General features: G+C 38.3%; 1 protein-coding gene across 1 annotated transcript in view; it reads left to right on the top strand.

Moving 5' to 3' along the window:
* Positions 1–1,215: 1,215 nt before the first annotated feature.
* Positions 1,216–20,002, top strand: part of ENPP3 (ectonucleotide pyrophosphatase/phosphodiesterase 3) — a 41,059-nt gene continuing 22,272 nt past the window's right edge. The window contains exons 1-11 of the mRNA XM_068415998.1: positions 1,216–1,350; positions 4,823–4,901; positions 7,827–7,949; positions 8,971–9,096; positions 10,529–10,589; positions 12,780–12,877; positions 14,117–14,196; positions 14,781–14,900; positions 16,176–16,285; positions 17,652–17,717; positions 18,599–18,671. Coding sequence (XP_068272099.1) covers positions 1,234–1,350; positions 4,823–4,901; positions 7,827–7,949; positions 8,971–9,096; positions 10,529–10,589; positions 12,780–12,877; positions 14,117–14,196; positions 14,781–14,900; positions 16,176–16,285; positions 17,652–17,717; positions 18,599–18,671 — 1,053 coding nt within the window. The 5' untranslated portion in view covers positions 1,216–1,233. The remainder of the gene's footprint in view (positions 1,351–4,822; positions 4,902–7,826; positions 7,950–8,970; positions 9,097–10,528; positions 10,590–12,779; positions 12,878–14,116; positions 14,197–14,780; positions 14,901–16,175; positions 16,286–17,651; positions 17,718–18,598; positions 18,672–20,002) is intronic.

Here is a 20,002-nt window from a genome sequence, read left to right as displayed (position 1 = left end):
GAACATGACGTTAATGTTACAGAATACACCTGTGGGCCAGCCTGGGTCAGCTGCCCTGGCTTTCACTGCTCATGGCCCTGATCGCCTTGTCTGTCCACAAACTGAAACAAAATCTAACAGAAACTTGATTCTGTGAATTTTATCCCCAGGAAACCAGGACAACATTTTACGGACATTTTACAGGGGTAGGTGGCCCATAGACTAAGAGAATGATATCTGCCTGTATATCAAAGGATGGGCGGGGAGGAGGAAGGGGTGATTAATGGGGATATATTGTATAATGTGGGACCTCAGTATGACACAAATGGTATAGAATAAGGGGTAGAGATTGTACTGGTTTGGGCTGGAGTTAATTTTCTTAATACAAGCCCATAGAGTACAATGTTTTGGATTTGTTTTTATAATTATAAATATTATGAATTTATTTATTATAGATTACAGCTCATGCAGTTCTCAACTTCAGAAGCAGATCAGATTGAATAGTTACACTTGTATAGCCCTAGTAGGCTCTGAAGGTACATTTTCATAACAAACAACCCTTCCATTAACCATCAAATTCAAAACCAAATAGGTTTCAAATTGTATTTAAACAAAGCCTGTTTATTTTTTATTGAATTTGATTTGGCTATATACCGTTTGTTTTTAGTGAGTACATCTATCACTACTGAAAAAACATGTAACAAGTGGAAAGAAGTATGTGACAAAGATGGATTGAAACTAAACAGGAAGAATCCTCTGGTGCTAGATAAGGGAAGGGACCTGAAAACACAGGCGTGACACAGAGCAGGAGTTAAGGAACTATCTACTTTCATAGTTTTTTTTAACATATGTTTATCACTTTCTTTGAAGATAACAAATACTCTGGATGACAAGCTTTTAACCAAATAGCTGAGTACTTGAATTTGTGTCATTTTTGCATTTTATTGCTTAGCAATGTATTACTCCTAATCTCCAGTTAAGAGTTTACCTAATGCCGTCCTTATCTTGAATGTGACAGACAGGTTCTCTGAACACAGATAATGCCTTTCAGCCTTTGACCTTTCTGAGTCGTTTTCCTGCTTACTTTGGTTTCCTGCGAATCTATCACTGTTGCAAAAGCTAGGATCTCATAAAAAACCTATGAACAAAGTACATACACGCTTGAAGCAGGACTAGCGTCTTAGTTGCAGCTAACCCAGCTGGGGAGGCTGAGGAATGCAGCATACGCGCAGCCAAGAAGCAGATCTCGGCAAAATGGAACTTCAGGATGATATCATCAAGCATCAAAGCGGACGTTTGGATAAGGTGTCTTTAAAACCAACAGAGTATGTGAAGAAAAAAAGCCTCCTGAAATACAAAGTCATCTGTGCTGTAAGTAGGTGCTGTTCTTTAGGGCTGCTAGTTTAACAATTCTCAAATTTGCAGAATTTTTAGAAGTTTCATTGTATTAATATAATCATTCAGGGTAGCTTGGTAATTGGGCTTACAGTTTTATAGTATGAATGCACTAACTTCACTGGCAGATTTCTAAAGTTCTTCTGGTACTCACCAAGCGAACGTGTTGTTTTTTTTTCTGGCAGTTAACTGCACTTTTTGTTTTGCTACAATAACCTGACAGTTCTTTTGCACAGCAAAGACATGGTTTCAATACTTTATTTTATACATTTGTTTAAAACAGATGCGTTTGCGGCCAAAGCAGCCGCAGTTGCTTTTTGCTTACTTTTTTATCTTTGGATTTGTCATTAACAAAACAGAACATGTAGGCAAGGCGTTGGTGAAAAACACTCAGGAAGCAAGACACGGGAAAAGACTAATGAACCGTTTTGTACAGTAGTGTCAGTCCCACTTCTCAAATATCATGTCTGCTCTTTCCCTCTTCTCCAGGGCTTTAAGAGACATGCAGTTGCCTTGTAAATAATAATGTGTAGGGGTTTTGTTATGTTTTTTAAATCTTTGGTTGTAGCTAATACACAGTTTTAAGCTTCTGTTTGTGACCACAAAAGAAACAAACATTAAATATATATATATATATGTAGGTGTATATGTTTGCACAAGCTCTTGTATCTGTAAATTCGAATTTAGAGAAAATGACAGGTACTCATTTTAGGAAGACTCAAAACTTAATTTTGAAAACAGCCTTATGAAAAAGAGAGTCAAGTTGTAATACTCTTCAGCTCTATGTCATCAGGACAATTTCACATAGTACAGCTTCCTATTTAATGCTGCATTGTGCAAGGATTGCATAAAATATGAGCGAAATATTGGAAATTGAGAATAAAAGAGAAGCTAAAATAACAGACATTTTTTCCTCAAGTCTTCAGTAAAAATAAATAAATCATGAGAAACAATGTGGGAAAAATGCCTAACTATGAAGGAAAGTAAATTACACTTTAAAGAGGTACTTGGAAAAGTCAAGTGAGAAATTCAAGTATCCTAAAACATACTCATTCTTCAAATGCACTAGTTTTCAAATGCCTACCTTTATGAAAAAACAAAATCTAAATATTGGAGGTGTAAACTGTTAATATTCTACTCCATTTGTCTATGTTTTTGATAAACTATATGCATGAAGTACTTCATTGGCAACCTTTTCCTGAAAGCTTAGGCAGAGAATTGTGTACTTACAAATAGTAGTCACACTGTCTAATCAGTCGTCCAGAGAAGAGAGCATATGCGTTAGGAACAACTTTTTTATGAATAAGTGGCTGTAGTCCTGAATTTAGACATAGAAGTTAGTTGTGGAAAGTCTGAGGATTTTAATAGGTGTTATCAATGTTATTTCACCTTAAGGATGAAAGTCCCAAAATCAAGGGTCTTTGTGTAAATGCTATAATAACTGCAGCATCTCATCTGTATACCTGCTGTGCGTTTTGGGTTTTTACTTCAGTTCTCTCATTGCTTGCAGCAGTGGGAATGTTTGCTGCTGTAATAGCTGTACTTTCAATTTAGTATCATCTATTTATTTCAATTACAAATGTGAGTTTTAATGGAAGTGGAGGGTAAAAGCATAGTGAACTTTAAGGTGAAGAGCTCATGCCCTGGTGATTGGGCTGATCTGTACTCAGTGGAACAAGACCTGTTGCATTACCCTGGCAGTGTTATCCTCCCTGCACAGAAAGAGTGGCTGCTGTTCTAGCCCAAATGCGCTCCCTGATTTTCAGTGCTTGCTGGCTAGATGTAGGATTAAACTGTGGCCTTCATGCCCGGGGTGTCTCTTTGAGGGACTTCAGCATTTCTGCCACTTTGGGCAATCTTTCAAAACATGTTTATCCTATCTGTCTCTCTTACCCAGTTCTCTCACCAATTCCATTTCTGTTCCTACTTTTGAGGTTTCTACTGTACAAAAACCAAGCAGTGAGCAGCAGGAAGAAAGTAGAGGTGAGAGAGAGAAAGTGTGAAAGAAGTAACTTTGGTGTTGCTGATGTTTGGTGTCACTTGGGAAAAGATCAGTGACATGAGGCTAGAGAGGGTGGGCAGCAAGGGAGAAACAGGAAATTGTTGAGCACGGTCACAGGGAGCATAGCAGCAGGAGGAGAAAGCGTGGGGTTTGAAAGGAGCCCCTCTGACTGTATCTGTCCGGAGCAAGAGGTGTGTGCTGCGCCAGACCCACGGTTAGGTCTCCTGGTTGTCCGTGTTAGAGGGCTAGTTGGCAGTGTGCCACACTCCTGACTTTCTGACTTGCATGCCTCAATCTTCCTGGTCTATGGGAAGGAATAATGTGCACTTAGACTGTCCCAGCCTGGAGCTGCTCCATGGCCAATTTGTACACCTACACATGAGAACTGGGCAGCCCTCCCTGCTGCCACACTTCTGCCCAGGACTTGCAAGGCAGGACAGGCAGTAACAAAGAGCGTAGGGTGTTTTTTTTAGCAGAGATGGGCGAAAAGTAACAGGACGGCATATATGCATGTGGTTATATGCTACCTACACATACGTTTTTTTCTCAGCTCCTTATAATTGCTGTAGTCTCAGTTAAGAGGCTCCATTACAGTAATACTGAGCATGAGAGTAAGCTTCTCTTATTTCTAGTGCCTGGTGGTTCCTGGAAATGGCAAGTGACAAAAGGCTTTGAGGCAAAAATGGGAAGTAAATTGGGCTGGTTTGTGGTGATTTTGTGTCACATACATTTTCTTTCCCATCGTTGCCTTAGTGAAGAGGAAAGTGCATACATTATGAAACACACTGAGAGGGTTGTCACTTTTCACTGCGCCTTTCAGTCAGCATACATCGCCGTTCATCTTGAATGTCTGTTAAACTGACAGAGGCCTCCTCAGCTCTTCCCCAATCTCCGTAACATTATGCTGCTTTCTGTGATGGGGTTTCCTTGGGCTGTTTGTCTCTTTCCACTTTCCTCTAACCTCACTAATGGGATGACTTATTATGAGAAACTGTCATGTGGATGAAAATTTGACACTTGCAGCCTCAATCCAGCTGAGTCTCTTAAGAAATCTCTGTGAGCATTTCAGGAAAATACAGAAGCTAAATAAAAGGAATTACCTTCTCTTTACACAGATTAAGAATTTGCAAAACAGGTGAATATGTTGATTACTTCCTGCAGTCTTTTCCCCAGCAGAGACTTTCCTGATTACAAAATGGGACTGGCTATAGGTTAAAAGTTCAGTATTAAGGCATTGGCTTGTAAGCAGTTCAGGAGATTATCATTCTTATGCCTCTCCTACGTTCAGGCTCAGAATGTCTCCAATTTTTTTATGAACAAGGTCAGAGAAATGATTCGTTCATAAGAAATCATACGTTCATAGAAGTACTAATCACAGTTAATTTCTAATAAACATAGCAGCTTATCACAATTGTGAACTTTAATTTTCCTGTGTCTGTGTGACAGGTTCTGCTGTGTGCTTTGGTGATTATATCCCTGGGACTAGGTTTAGGACTAGGACTGAACCGTGGAGACCAGGAGCAAGGTAGGTTTGTGATACTTTCGGCATAATTACTGCTAAAGCTAGATCTAGTAAAGGCCTTCAGCAGAGGCTCTTTTATAGTGTAATGTAAATGCTCTGTGAAAACTTACCACCTGTGAAAATAAAGTTCTTGCATTTTTCAAGCTGGATTGTATAAAAGCTGTACACTCACAATCTATACTTGAAAAACCTATCCTAAACCACTGAGTGCTTTGCTTCTCTTTCCAGAAGTGTTAAACCTAGTTCACAACAGGTTTGGAAATTTTATCGTAATAATACTTGTAGGAAATTTGAGATAGGAGTAATCTTATTACATATAATACCTTGCAATTATTTAAGCAATATGTTTTGTAGAAGATACATCATTGGACCATCTTCGGGACTCATACTGGGGGTACATTTGGCATAGTTCAGGTGGCTAATGTTAAAACTGATTATGAATTTTCTCTGAAAACTTCAATTTCTGTAAAGATATGGTAAAAAGCAGATAATGCTTTTATTTGGTGGAATGTTATTTTTTAGTTAGAAAAACAAAGGAGCATTTTGATGTCAGGGAGTCAAGCCGGATGAGAACAAACAAACACACCACATGGTGAATTAAATAAAACACTTCCTTTAGAATCCAAACAATAGTAATCTCATACTGGATGAGTTCAAGGAAGCGCAGTCTCTCTCTCATTCTTAATCAACACATATTGAGCTCAGTTACCTACTTATTCATCAAGTCAGCTCCTTCTGAGATCTTTCAATACTATGGGCCTAGCAAACAGGATGAGATAATTGCTTTTTGATGACGTGTATGTGGTATTACAACTTTTTGTGTAAAATGTGTAGATACCTACAGCTTTAGTCTTCACTGACATTTAACTGAGGAACTTGGTCATAGCTGTAGTAAGTGAAAGATGGCACCAAATCAGCATTTTAGCATTTTGGTGCCTCTGACTGCAGGTGTTACGGAGCAACCCTAAATAGGGACTGACTAACTTTATTTGCTACTGTCATAACCAGACCTACTTGGGAAAGACTAATTATCAACACATGGTATTACACTGTGGAGTGGGAGAGGAAGCCTAAGCCCTGAGCAGCACGCACCTTTGTGCAGTTGCATTTGCTATGAGGGCAGTGGGAAAGAGTGTTGCTGTTCAGGAGCAGAAAGTCGTGGTCAAGATGGGTGCTGGGGGTTTGTGGTCTCGGGAGAAGGGGCCTGGAAAGGAGTCAGGAGGACCTGTCATTGTGTATGTTTAAAAATCAGCACAGAGTTTGCATTTGGTGATAGTACAATTGATTCTATTTATATACTCAAGGTAAATTTCCTTATAGCTCCTGTAATTGTAGTGACTATTCCAAATAAAAGTTAATGAAATACTAAATTCCTGACAGCGCATAATTATGAAGATATTGTAAAGAAATTAGAAACATGGGTTGCAAATTATGAGGGGTATGAACAGTTCCATTACTGACAGAGGAAAAGGTTTATATTTTTTCTGACTTAGACTCACCATGCTATATTCTATATCATTTTAAAACAAGCAGACCATCTGAAAAACTTTGAGTTGTTCAAAAGCCAATGGATAGAGGAAAAATTAAATGAAACACTCTAAACTTCAGCCAAAAAAGCACAGAAAAACTGTTTGCCTATGTTTATGTACATTTGTGAAAAATCATAGCTCTTTCTTGACAAGGCTCCAGTCATAACATGCTTAACCCTCAATTACTTCTTTCCATCTCTACTTTTGACAGATCCATTTATGCTCATTACATACATTGTTTGTTATTCTAATTATTTGCAAAGCTTTCTTGCATTGAACAATAGTTGTTGATGTAAGCACTTAAAGCACAAGGTACAACACGAGAACTTTCTACATGTGAAACAAGCTGACTAGCTTGAAAAAAATCATTTTAGCTCTACGTGGTTTCTACACAGTGGATATTAAAGCCCGAATTTTGTAAGCAGTGCACCCTGCAAAAGCACGAACCTTTTGGCAACTGTAATAGAATTGCACCAGCAAGTCTGAGTAGTTATACCTATCCCTGCCTAATGGTGTGAGTGGACAAGAAAGCTGGAAATGTGGGTGCTCAAAAGTGGTTCAAACAGTATTTCTGCAGTACAGAGAATGTGGACACAAGGCTTGTCCTGTCTAGTGTGGAGCTGCGGGTGATGTTTGGAGATTTGGGGTTGTCCTTGGGAGAGCCAGAGCTCTCCATTCTCCCTGCACGAAGGTGTCAGAGCTGTGGTGAGGACCTGCATGTCGCCATTTCCAACATGAGGCCCCTCATTTGAACCCTTTTCTTTCTTTCGATCTAAACAACCAAATTTGCAGGTTCTTAAGGGACGTTGTAACGATTAGGTGGGAGAGGTGTGGCCAGAGTCCTGAGTGCACACTAATAAGCCTTATGGGCCCTGCCCAGCCCCCTGGGGCTGCCCCCACCCTGCCTATGGCCCAGGACCCCATTTCTGCCCCCTGGGGCCATCAGCCCCTGCCCCAGCGATGCTGGGTAGGTCCCCACAGCCCTGCCCTGGGCAGCCATGACTCCCATCAATCCAGGCTTACCCACAGACCAACAGCCTGGCCTTGGCCTGTCCCTGTCCCCAGGGAGGTGCCTGCAAGGGAGGGTGGGACACCCGGGCATTGCCTCCTGTGCCACCGGTCCTGGGGAGACCTGCTGCAGAAACAGCCCTGCCACAGGCTCTGGGCAAGCACAGCCCAGACAGCCACCGGGACCTTCAACCTCCAGAGGACTTCCTACAGCTTTCCTTTCGCCTCGCTGACCCTTGCGCTAGGGACCCCATTGGAAAATGACTTGGGAAACAGATTTGTGAACTTATTCAGCACAGTTCTCCCTGCAGCCCGTGTCTGTGATCCATTTAACTGACCTGTCTGGGACAGGGTTATCTGAGCACTCAGGCTCGCTCCCTTCTCCTTACAGTCAGCTGCAGGCACAAGTGCAACGAGCCGCACAGGGAAGATTTGCCCGGCTGCCGGTGCGACAGCGGCTGCACAGAGAGTGGGGACTGCTGCTGGGACTACGAGGACACCTGCGTGGAGCCAAGTATGTTCCTTACAGGCAATGTTCACTGGTTTTCATTTTATTTTGGGTGTGTTTTTTCATGTGGTAGTAATAGGAAAAGGATAAATTCTCGTATTTACACAGATATACACAAGTTATGTCACATTCTGTCAGGGAGGGAAGGACGTGGCAGTGTCGAGCTTCTGCTGCGCTCACAAGGCTAGAGGGCCATAACTTGGTGACTTGGCAGGACATGAAATCTTCCTGTGTCTTTCTCAAGTGAGATCCCGGTATTTTTATCCCTCATGGATAACCAAAGCATTTGCAGTGCATATTTCCTGGCTCAGATAAAGCTCTGGATGAGTGTGAGTGAAAATTGTAGATTATCTTTGACTGAGGCCCTGAAACGATGCTGCTATGCTGGCTCCTCTTGCACTTTCACAAATGAATGTGTGTTTCTCTGCCAGGTGTATTCTCGGCCTCATGCCGTGCTTGGTGGGGGCCTGGGCTCAGAGGAGCACACTCACCTTCCAGGGAACTGACCTGGCTCTGCATCGAGCCCAGACTTCTCTGCAGTTGCTCTCACTACTCTCCTGGCAGCTGGTCAGATGTTTCTTCATCCTTATCACTTTTTCTGCCTGCTTCAACCCTTACATCTCTTTTTTTGCTGTCTGCTGGGAGTCTTGTACAAGAGCAGGAGAAACATCTGTTTCCTTCTCTTTCTCTTCTGTAGGAGAAATATGGGTTTGATTACTTTTTTTTAGATCTTCCTGGAAGGGTGGAAGACATTGAAGAGGGTGACTTTGGGGACACCTTTGTAAAATAAATTCTTCTATGATTCTGTGTTACCACTGAATGGTTGCAGAAGTAGGTTTTATGTGTTAAATGAAATCTTGAGTTTTCCTTTCAGATAAAACTTCTAAAGCCACTCAAGCAGGACATTTAAATTATAGTTTAACAAAAACTTGTATTTTTTTCTTTACCTGTTTGGGAGATTTCCAAACAAAGGAGTTTACATAAGGTTCTGTGAACCAAATCATAATCTTTTTCTTGCAATTTTCAGCCCGATCTTGGAGGTGCACTAATTTCCGTTGTGGTGAGACACGGATACCTGGAAGTTACTGTTCTTGTTCTGATGACTGCTTGCAGAAAAAAGACTGCTGTGTAAACTACAACAGTGCTTGCAAAGGTAAATCAAAATCCCAAAAGATTTATGTATAAATTGTCCTGTGAAATAAATAGATGGGTAAACATGGCAAATATAAAGGTAGATGCATTTGTTTCTCAATATTAGAGTCTTGCAGTGATGTTTTGGAAAACAAAGATGTTTTGAGGTGAAGCTTTTGGTATTCTTGACTGGGAAAAAGACAGTTCTGGAGAACGATGTGAATGTGTGTCATTCCTAAGAAAGACAGAATGTTTTTAATATTGCAGCAGTATACCTGATATGGGGTTTTTGAGTTGTTGTTTTTTTTTTTTTTTCAAAAATAGATGGAGACATGTTTCCTGCTTCAAACTTTGTGCAACCCAAAGTGCATATTGTAGTGATCATTCCTAATTTAAAATTTCCCATCCTTTTTTATTAGAAATTAATTTTCAAGTTCGGTTTCTTATGTTTTACTTATTTCTGAATATCTTTGTTCATGGCTGATTGTTTCATACAGACTCTGGCTAAACACATAAAGAATAGCACTGGTAAAACTGGATTACAGGAATGATACCTGAGGAGTATACTGGTGGCATAAAACATGGTATCTGTCACCAGAATTCCCTTATATTGTGAGGTGGCAGAGATTTAAGGCAACTCCTGCAAAATTATATTTGTCACCTAAATGCAAACTACAAATAAAAGCAGTCAGGAGTTTGGTGCTAAATCGATTGAGCTGACCTAGTTAAGGTCACTGTACATCCCACCTTTGACTGCTTACTGGGAGAGAAGGATTCTGTGGTGAGCTGAAAACTTAAACAGCTACTGCTTCTTCTCTTCTCTTTATATTTTTTTCTTTTCTTGGATGCTTTCCTTCTTTCTTCTCTTATTGACCTCCCTTATTTCTTCCAAAGAGATGGGCAAACATCATAAATGAGTATAGCTGTGAAGCAGGTGGAGAATATTGAAAAGAGAACAGAAAGAATTACTTGAAATTTGGAAGCCATGGTCAGCAAGGAAGGATTGAAGGAGTTTGGGCTCTTTACAGGAAAAAAAAAGACGAAAGGGAGCCCTGTCAATTGTCTCTAAATGTGTAAGTGGTATCTGCAAAAAAAGGAGGCAGTCATCCAATGTGGACAGGATACAGTTTAAATGTTTTCCATTCAAAACCAGAAAAACCTCAGGCTAAGCTTTCATAGTAATTTCTTCTCCCTTTTGTTTGCTTGCTTCTCTGTGTAATATACGTGCTTTTTTTTTAACTTACAATTGTAAGCATTAGCCCTTTCAGGGTTTGAGGTCCTAATACGTTGCACTAAATGATTTCTAAAGGTATATTTAGCCCTACATTTCTATAATTCTGTATTGAAACAGAAAAAGTACCAGGAAGAGCTCTAAAAAGACAAACCAGGAAACTTCTTTGTTGTTTGTCTGGGGTTTTTTAATGCTGACTCAGGAATTTCTTTTGTCCTTTTAGGTGAAGTACCTTGGGCGGAAGAACCGTGTGTATCACTTGAAACTCCTCAGTGTCCAGCTGGGTAGGATGAAATAATTTTGTCTTCTTAGCAAATAAAATCATTGCAATGGTCAGAAATACACCAGTGGCCTGAAGCAGGTCTTCATGAGGTTTTCATATTTACTCAGAATAAGGTTGTTAGTTACCTCAAGGTTCATGTATCACAAATTGTTCATAGTCCATTTTATGTTATCATTCCCATAAATCACTTTATGCAAGTTGTAATAACTGTTAGAATCCATGATTGCAATTCTTTATGTATGCAACAGGTTTTTTTTTTTTACTTGAATTGTCTTCGGGAAGAAAGGTGTGTTAAAAAGGAAGCTATGAAAGTAGCCGTGTATCTTCAAATGCTGAAACATAGTAATTCTCATGTCCACCTGTAGATACTTTGCTGTTTGTGCAGTATTGCAGGATCATAGGTAAAGGCTAGGCAGAAACACAGTTTAAAAGTTGTTCTTAGAGAAGAACTGATTCTTTTCTGGTTCAGTCATGGTATTTGTGATGTTATTCATTTTTCTATCTATTTTACTGCCAATTTAGTTTAATTATTACAATAATACCTTCAATATTGTGGCCTCTTCATGGGTTCCTGAATGTGCTTCCCAACATAGGTATAAAAATACACTTTTTAGGTTAACAAATAACTTGCTGAGTTAACAGAGTTTCATAGGCTAAAGCTTGTGAACTAGCGGAGGAGGGCTTCTTTAAGTGCTCTAAACAGCATTGCTATATAAAGCTCCATTTAATTTCAGATTCAAAACAGGAAGCCATTTTATACAAACTGTTTTTATACAAACTGTTGATACCAGTGTACTTCTGTGTTTTGGAAAGACCATTGTGAACGAGAAATGAACTGGGATAGTGATTACTGCCTGATGTGAATATATAATTTTTTTTAATAGTTATCAGTTGAAGTATTACTCCCGAAAGTGGTTTGGATTCAGTTATCAGTAACTGAATTTTATCAATCATTTTCTCCTCCAATATTTTCCAGGCTTATGTAGTGAATCATTCCTACAAATTACAAATAGTTGTTTTTTTTTCGATACTATGTGTAGTGAAGCCTACTTCAAACTACATTTTTCATTTAATTGTACGTTTACAATTTTTATGTTTCTTTATATGTTTCTAAGGAGACTGTGGAATATATAATGATGGTTAACAAAAAGACTGAATTTGCAGAACTAGATGACTTGATCTTACTGATTTTGTCACTTGGTGTTATGAGAAAAGGTGCTATAGCACCAGCACTTTATAACTGCTAATGCATTTTTCTTTAGGAGTCCTTTTAGGTTGGTTAAAAGAATGTGTAAAAGAATAAACTTTGAAGTTTATTTTCACAGCTAGCACCTTCTAGTTAGAATTTTTATAACAAGAATTTTAACATTGTTCTAGAGATCAGCTGCAGTTTGTGCCTATTTTATCACACTTACTCTATGAACTCAGATCTGAGGCTTTTATCCTCCTTTCTTTATATAAAGCCTTACCCTAAGCACATTAGCAACTGCTGCATTCCCTTTGTAGCTTTGAGTTCAGTTTGCCAGCGGCCTTGAAGCAAAGAAGTGTTCTCCAGCTCCATGAGAGCTGGGAAACTTGAAAGATAAAATCCACAAAGGACATGGACTGCTTAGTGATGTCTTCACAAAGGAAATGTGGTAAGGTAAGGGGTTAGCACAAACCTGGCATTGCAAAGAGATTACATTTCCCAGCACTGAGGCCAATTGACCCTAACTGCTTGCTGGGTGACTGCGGTACTTCTACAGTCCTTGTGCAGCTGCCCTGAAAGATTTTTTAAAATGCATTAAGAGACAAGAGACAGAATTCAACCCATTACTGTGTGTAGAGGTACTTTGGCTGTTCTATACTCTGGGCTTGTGTTTGGATGCTGGTCTGCAGCATTTGTATTTATTTGTATTTGTAATTAAATATTTGTAATTGAAAGATTAACAAAATTCAATTTCTTTTTCTAGGTTCTATGTATACTGAGTAGCTTATATTTTATTCCTCCAGTGTTGTTTTTTTCATGAGGATTGTGTATTTGCTCTCAAAATTGAACCAGTTGTTTATCTCACACTGTGATATTAATTCTGGGAAGTACATAGAAAATCCGGATCCTGCTTTTGAAAGTAGAATTTATACTGTTAAAGATCTTAACAAGTCACCAACTCTCCAAACTCCTTTACCATGACAAACTCATATTTTCTTGCAGGTTTGATCTGCCACCACTTATCCTTTTTTCAATGGATGGGTTTAGAGCAGAATACTTGCAAACTTGGAGTTCTTTGCTGCCAAATATTGAAAAGCTCAGTAAGTCCAAGAGTGCTTTGACTATTTTCTTTAAAAGTTTGCATACAACCTCTCTAGTCCCTTTTGCTTCTATCATGCATATATGTTGCTCAGCAATAAGAAAATCACAAATCAGGTCTCCCTCGTCAGTTGTCTATTTTCATTATAATATGTTCTACGTTAATTCTTGTATTTGCATGCACAGCAAACATGAGTGTGAATCAAATAATCATCTGGCTAAAGCTTGATACAGAACTGTTTCTCCATGTGAGTTAGATTAAAAAATGGCATTAAGGCATCTTCCAGTCTTCACACCTTTATTTTGTGGGTAAATAAGTTGGATACTACAGTGGATTTAGGTATTACAGATGTTCAGGCATGGTAAGTGCCTTAGTTTGCTGAAAAGTGATGCAATGTTCAGAGATAAAGATAGGACACCTGGGGTGGGATTCAATCCAGTGCAGGACACCTACATTTAGATATGTTCTTGGAGGTGGCTGCATGTGAGATGTCTACATGCTCATTGTAGTCAGTGCGTTTATGCTTAGTACAGTCTGTACAACGCAGTGCAAGAGCCTAGAGAGCAAGTCAGCTCAACCGACAGCCAGAGGGTGCCACAGGACAAATTGTTGCCTTAACCTATGTTTCTAGTATGCTTCAGTGCTGAGGCGTATCCTAGGTGGCCTTCAGCAGCTGTGTCAGGAGGACACAGGTCTCCTGGTGATCTTGCATCAAAACTGCCAAGTTTCATGCAGATGGCTTGGGTATCTGAGGGTATCTCAAATGGCACCAGACTCCAGTGCTTGAGCAACTGAGTCCTTCCCATGCATCTGGTCACCAGACAGCTTTGCAGAATATCTTGCCTGGGCTGACCTGAGGCTTCAGTCTCATTGCGTAAACGTATATGTCTAGTGCCATTTTGGCTCTCAGAAGTATCTGAGACACTCATTTGGGTTGGCAGACAGGAGGTAGAAGCAACATCTGAAGGCCAGGCAGGATCATTAAAGACGTCTCAAAAGGCTCCACGTTTCTAGGCTTTAGGGTGCTGAACTGAGTGTCCAGGGTCCACTGACTGCAATGGGATGGTAGGCCTCGCTCACGAGGAGACACCAGAAAGTATGTGTCTTAGTTTGGAATCACATTTCCCCTCTAATACCACAGCAACTGACTGTGGTGATTTTTTTGTTTGTTTTTAAGACTGCTTATTTTCAATTAAAAAAATTATAAGCAAATTTATATTAATTCCATGATCTGTTGCAGAAACATGTGGCACACATTCAAAATACATGAGAGCTGCTTACCCCACAAAAACCTTTCCAAACCACTATACTATTGTCACAGTAAGTGAGAATTTGCTATTTTTCCTTTTCGTTATCTGGACGACATAGAAAGGATTTTGTGGTGCCAGTCTTTTTGTGTGACACGGGAATTCAAGCTATAGGAGTAAAAGAGAGAGAGAGAAAGAGATTATGAGATAGTACATGCAGGCATGATCTATGTGGCTGTACATGTATGTATGCTATCTGATTCTGGCCTGCAAACCGGTTATTCCTGATCTTTGTCAGTCTGACTGGATATGGGTGAGTATGGGAAAGGACACAGCCATTTGATGAGAGTGTGCGTTAGGATGGGTTTGGCAGCTGATATATACAGCCAGATGACATATATGGTACTTAATCTGTAGCACATCAGGTTTTAATTGGGCTGGGGATAAAATAGGGAAACTCAAGGGAACTTGACAGGCACGCTGAATTCATTAGCAGGAATCTGATGATGTGTGTGAGTTAGGAAAGCGTGTTCTGTCTCTGTGATAAAACAGCTCTAAAAATAATTGCAACACTGCAACAATGTGCCTTGCAACATAGTTTAGGCTCCATTTGATTTCAAGATTCATCGTGATTTTTTGTTTGTTTTCATTTTGCAGGGATTGTATCCAGAATCTCATGGTATTATTGATAACAACATGTATGATGTAGACTTGAACGGGCATTTCTCGCTTTCAGGCACAGAAAAATTCAAACCTTCATGGTGGAAGGGGCAGCCAGTAGGTTTATTTCTCATCACAGTATTCCTTTATGTCTAGAGTGGCTCATGTGCCATATTATAAAACCAAACAAAAAGAGAATAAAATGCAAAGCTGTATGATATATATTTGTGGTAGTGATAAATATCCTGTAGGCTTCATATTATAGGCTGCCTACAACACAGTTTGCCTTTTATAAAAGTAAAAGAACTTTCAAAATGTTAATTCTGAGACTTAAAAATTTCACTTAATGTGGCTGTTAGTAAAAAAGACTTAAATATTTTGGCTAGTATTGGAATGGAACTTTTGCCACAGGAAGACACAGTAAATTTTTGATATGGTTTTATTGTGGGTTTTTTTTTGCTCATCTTTTGACAACAAGCTACAAAATTAAATCTGAAAATCTACTTCCAAATTATATCCATTTACAAATACACTTACAAAGTCCAGGCTTATAAAAGCAGAGAATAGCAGAGAGCTTAATTTCCAGCAAAACGAAAACATATATAACGTATGGTACATTTCATAACAAAGCCTCATGCTGATTGTGCCTATGGTTATCATTAATATTACTAATTTACTAGAAATATCAAGCTGTAATAATGGTATAAAAATATAAAAAAATACACATGTAGTATATGGTATATCTACTTAATATACATTTATGTATTTATTTACCTCTGTGTGTGTGTGTGTGTATGTCTGTGTAGTCATCTTTATAGTATATTCAAGCATCCAGGTTTTAGTGCTATTGTTTCATGAAGGATTCTGTCAGATTTGTAACAGAACCACAGCTGCACTCTTCAAGATGAATAGAAATATGCCTTCTTATAATAAAGTCATATAACTAGGATCCATAGAATAGAATAGAATAGAATAGAATAGAATAGAATAGAATAGAATAGAATAGAATGTTTCAGTTGGAAAGGACCTACAATGATCTAGTCCAATTGCCTGACCACTTCAGGGCTGACCAAGAGTTAAAGCATGTTATTAAGGGCATGGTCCAAATGACTCTTAAACACTAACAGGCATTTTTTTCTATGCTGAGAATACCCAAGAAATGGCAACATCCTGGCTTCCACGCTACTAATTTTTCTTCAGAATATGTATGTAGAAAACAAACTTCAAATCAGATATGGTCATTAGGTAACTGCGTGATGTGTGAAAGAAGAAAGAGAAATGCATGCTTGCCGCCCATATTTCTGACCCAATTATGTATTTTTACCTTGGTGATCTGAGGTCCTCCAGTGGTGTAAATGCCATAAAATCATTTGTTTGTATCTTTACCCATAGGTCTGGCTGACAGCAATGTACCAAAATTTGAAAGCAGGCACCTTCTTTTGGCCAGGCTCTGATGTTCCGATTAATGGAACATACCCCACCTTGTATAATGTATACAACGGGTAAGTTTTTATGGGGCTTGTAGTAAATTCCTGTAAATTACTCCAAAAATCCAAATTGGCATATGACAATTGAAGGAAATGAAATACAAGATTTTTAAACTACAAGATTTTTAAACAACAGTCTGAGAGATAAGTGCCATGTCACATCATCCTGGTTTTGCCATGGAACTACCCATAATAGTTGAAATTTTCAAAATCATTTAGGGGATTCACAATGAGAAAGCCAAGGGGTATTGTATATTCTCCTCTCCTAGACAGTTTTGAAAGTTTCAGCCAACTGCAAACCACTGATCTCCCACTAGGAAAGCATCCTGTAACTGATTAGTAACCACTGCTAAGCTGTACCAATGATTACCATATTTCCACACATAAAATCTACACGTACTATATAGGCCTTTAAAAATACTTGTACTTGAGAATAAGCTTTCAGAAAACCTATACCCTAAGATTATGAACATAAACTTGGAAGGCATGGCAAGAAGCTATAGAAGTCAGAAACTAATTGAAGAGAGGATGCTGGGTAGGGAAGCTACTGAAAGAAGATGGGCTCTAGATCAATTCCCTCTGATCTTGCTTGCATGTGTGATCATGTGCACGCTGGTGCTGAATCATAGTTCTGTATGTTTTGTCTAGTTAATTCACAAGTTGTTACACATGTGAAAATATAGCAATTACTTTCATTATATTTTTTAATGGAAGACATTGATATTAGTAACTTATTTCTAAATATTCATGATGATTTCAGGAAATCTCCCATGATTCTTCACATTTACAAAGATAATCTAAAGCAAGTATATAAGTCTCTATAGATAACAAAGGTTTTGCAGTGATGTGTAGGATTGGTACTCAGAATACACCTGAGTACTGTAGGTAACTAACATAAAGATTATGGATGACTTTAGGGGAAAGCAAAGCTATTAATGGGTGAATTTCTTCATAGGAGACAAAGCATGACCTCTCAAAGATTTTCTGGGGACATTACTTCCTTTTAAAATATGAAAGTCCAAGGCTTATATATGCTGGAAAGAATAAAAATTATTCTGACTTGTAATTCAGGTTTACATCCTGAACATGAAATGTCTTTTTTGCATGTATTTAATTATAAATATATGTGCACTCCCATCAACATCACATGTTTGTGTTTGCAAAATCAGGATCTATCTAATTTACCATTAAAAGTGAGTTACATTGAATCAAAAATGAGAATAATAGAACTGATTACTGGTACCTTGTTCACATGCGTAATTCTTGAAATCCAAATCTGTGACTTTACTACATGACTAGAGGGTGGTCACTTTGTATCTTGGAATTAGAAGGGCTTATCAGAAAAGTCTTGATACTATCATATCTTTTTTTTTTTCCCCAGTTCAGTTACATATGAACAGAGAATTTCAGGAATATTGAAATGGCTTGATTATACCAAATCTGAGAGGTAACACTTAGTAATATCTAGCTGGTTTGAGAGACTATAGCTTAGAAATGTTTTAATGCTTAGCAATTTAAATTTTTATTGATGTGTGTGAAACATGGAATCTTCCTCACCATCTCAAATGGTGATTTGCTGAACTTAAGCCTGTTCTATAAGTATAGCTAACCACTTTCAGGATAAGACTGTAGATACAGAAGATGAAAAAGTGCACATATATCTGAATGGGATGTACTGTTGTATAAGTTTTCTTTTATTGTTGTGTCTTTTTTCTTGGTGCATGGCCTAGAGGAAACATGGAACATTGAGTTTCTAGTCTAAGTGTATGGATGAAACATTTTCTATGAAAGACATTGCACAAGAAAGGTTAAATATCTTAAAGTAATTTCAGGCATTCAGGATGAAAAGTAGATGTGAGTACTGATTGTGGTGCTCAACTTTGTGACACGTGAACAAATGAAATCTTTTATATCATAATTTCTTAACAAATTCCTAATATATTTGCAGTTAGGAGATGCTCTCTAGAGCCTCACTGCTTAATCGGGAAGAGATCCTTTAGGTGGTAGTTCCACTTATATCTCAAAAAGGAACAGCGTGCTCTGCTGTCTGAGATCTTGAAGTTTTTCAGAGTGATTTCAGGATACCAATTAAAGACACTGAATTCGGTTTCTGAAATTGCAACTTCCAGTAGTCCATGTTGATTAAGCACAAAACTCAGAGCAAGTTGAATGACTATATTTGCTGTATGGACTTTTGTTAAGGTTCAAAGAAGTTATTTGTAGTTCCATTTTAAGTTTCATTTAATTTTTTTTTTAATGAAATTGTTCTTTTGAAATGCTCTCTTCAAAATCTCATAATATTCCATTCTTATTTATTTCTAACTGGAGGCCTGATTTCTACACTTTATATATTGAAGAACCAGATTCTTCTGGACATTCATTTGGACCAGTTAGTGGTGGTGTAAGTAGTTTTTGTGTTTTTCTTAGACTAAATTGCACTAAAAATAGTGCTGTACTATGAACTTAACCGACTTAGAAATTTGGAAAAGATAGTAGATCAAAAATGACTGTGACTGTTTTATGAGTTTTTATTAAGAACTCTTGCTTGTGGTTGAGACGATTGTTATGTTTCCAACACTGTGTGAAACAAAAGAGCTGCAAACCAAACAGACTGGCAGAAAATCATTTCACATCATACTATTAGAAATAATATTAATGGTTGTATTTAGACTGAACTTTAATTTTATTGCCAAGTGATATTTGAAAGCATGTGGTGTGGCAAATTCTCAGAACTGTCTTTTATTTATTCCTATCACTATACTTCGGTGTTTGTTAATTTGTAACCCAAAAATATTACATTTTTACTTGCATGCAGGCAAAAAGTTCAGGCTTTAAGGAACTTAGGACTTATCATAACAGCTCCTTTCTGGAATGGTCTTTTTTAATATATTTGAAAATGGTCTTCAGCAAAAGGCCTTGTTCTAGTGGACAGGGACAGAAAAACTGATCTTTGTAGGATAGTTTTAGGCTCCTTAGCTGGAAAGGAAACTCCATTTCTCTTTGTACATAAAGGGCTTAAAAACCCGTTACTGTACCTGTAATTATATATGTGTACGTTGTGCATGTATGCAAGACATTCAAGACAGTGCAGCAGAGTTAGGGATACAAGAAGGGTGCAAGTGCTCAGATGTGGAGTCCTCAGACTCAGTCGGGTATCGTCCTTACTGTAGGACTTACAGGAAGACTGTAACCCAGCTGCACCAACTAGGGAAGAGCCATCTGTGAATGGCTGCAGGGTGGGTTGTGCTGGATTTCTCCCATATAACTTCAGTGGTGGGCAGTGGTTTTCTGTAGGAAGTTTAAAGGGACTGTATATATGAGAGAAGGGCACCATGACTTCTTGGATGCTACACTGGTCTTACAGATAATACGTGTGTGTAAATATTTTTGAGACATTACTTATTGTTAATACAATGACATGTTCATACAACAACAAAAAATTGTATTTAATGTTATAAATCTGATCTTTTATATAAATTTGGGACTGAGGAACAAATTTGATCTGTGTTATTTTTTTCTTTCAGTAAACATTTTAAAGCTTGATTTTTCTAAGGTAATAGAAAAAATTAATTGTGAGTCTTTTTTTAAATGGCATATTCTGTGGTAGAGTAGTGGAATTATACACATCTGTATTGGTGATGGAGAAAGAAAAGAAACAGCAATATTAAGAATCTGAAAACTGACAGAAAAGCTCACTTTTTTTCAGACTTTGAAGATCACATTTAAGTGAGA

The sequence above is a fragment of the Nyctibius grandis genome, chromosome 1, assembly GCF_013368605.1.
Source record: "Nyctibius grandis isolate bNycGra1 chromosome 1, bNycGra1.pri, whole genome shotgun sequence".
NCBI lineage: Eukaryota > Metazoa > Chordata > Aves > Nyctibiiformes > Nyctibiidae > Nyctibius > Nyctibius grandis.
Note: the sequence above shows the minus strand (reverse complement) of the source record. Positions and strands in the feature narration are given on the sequence as shown.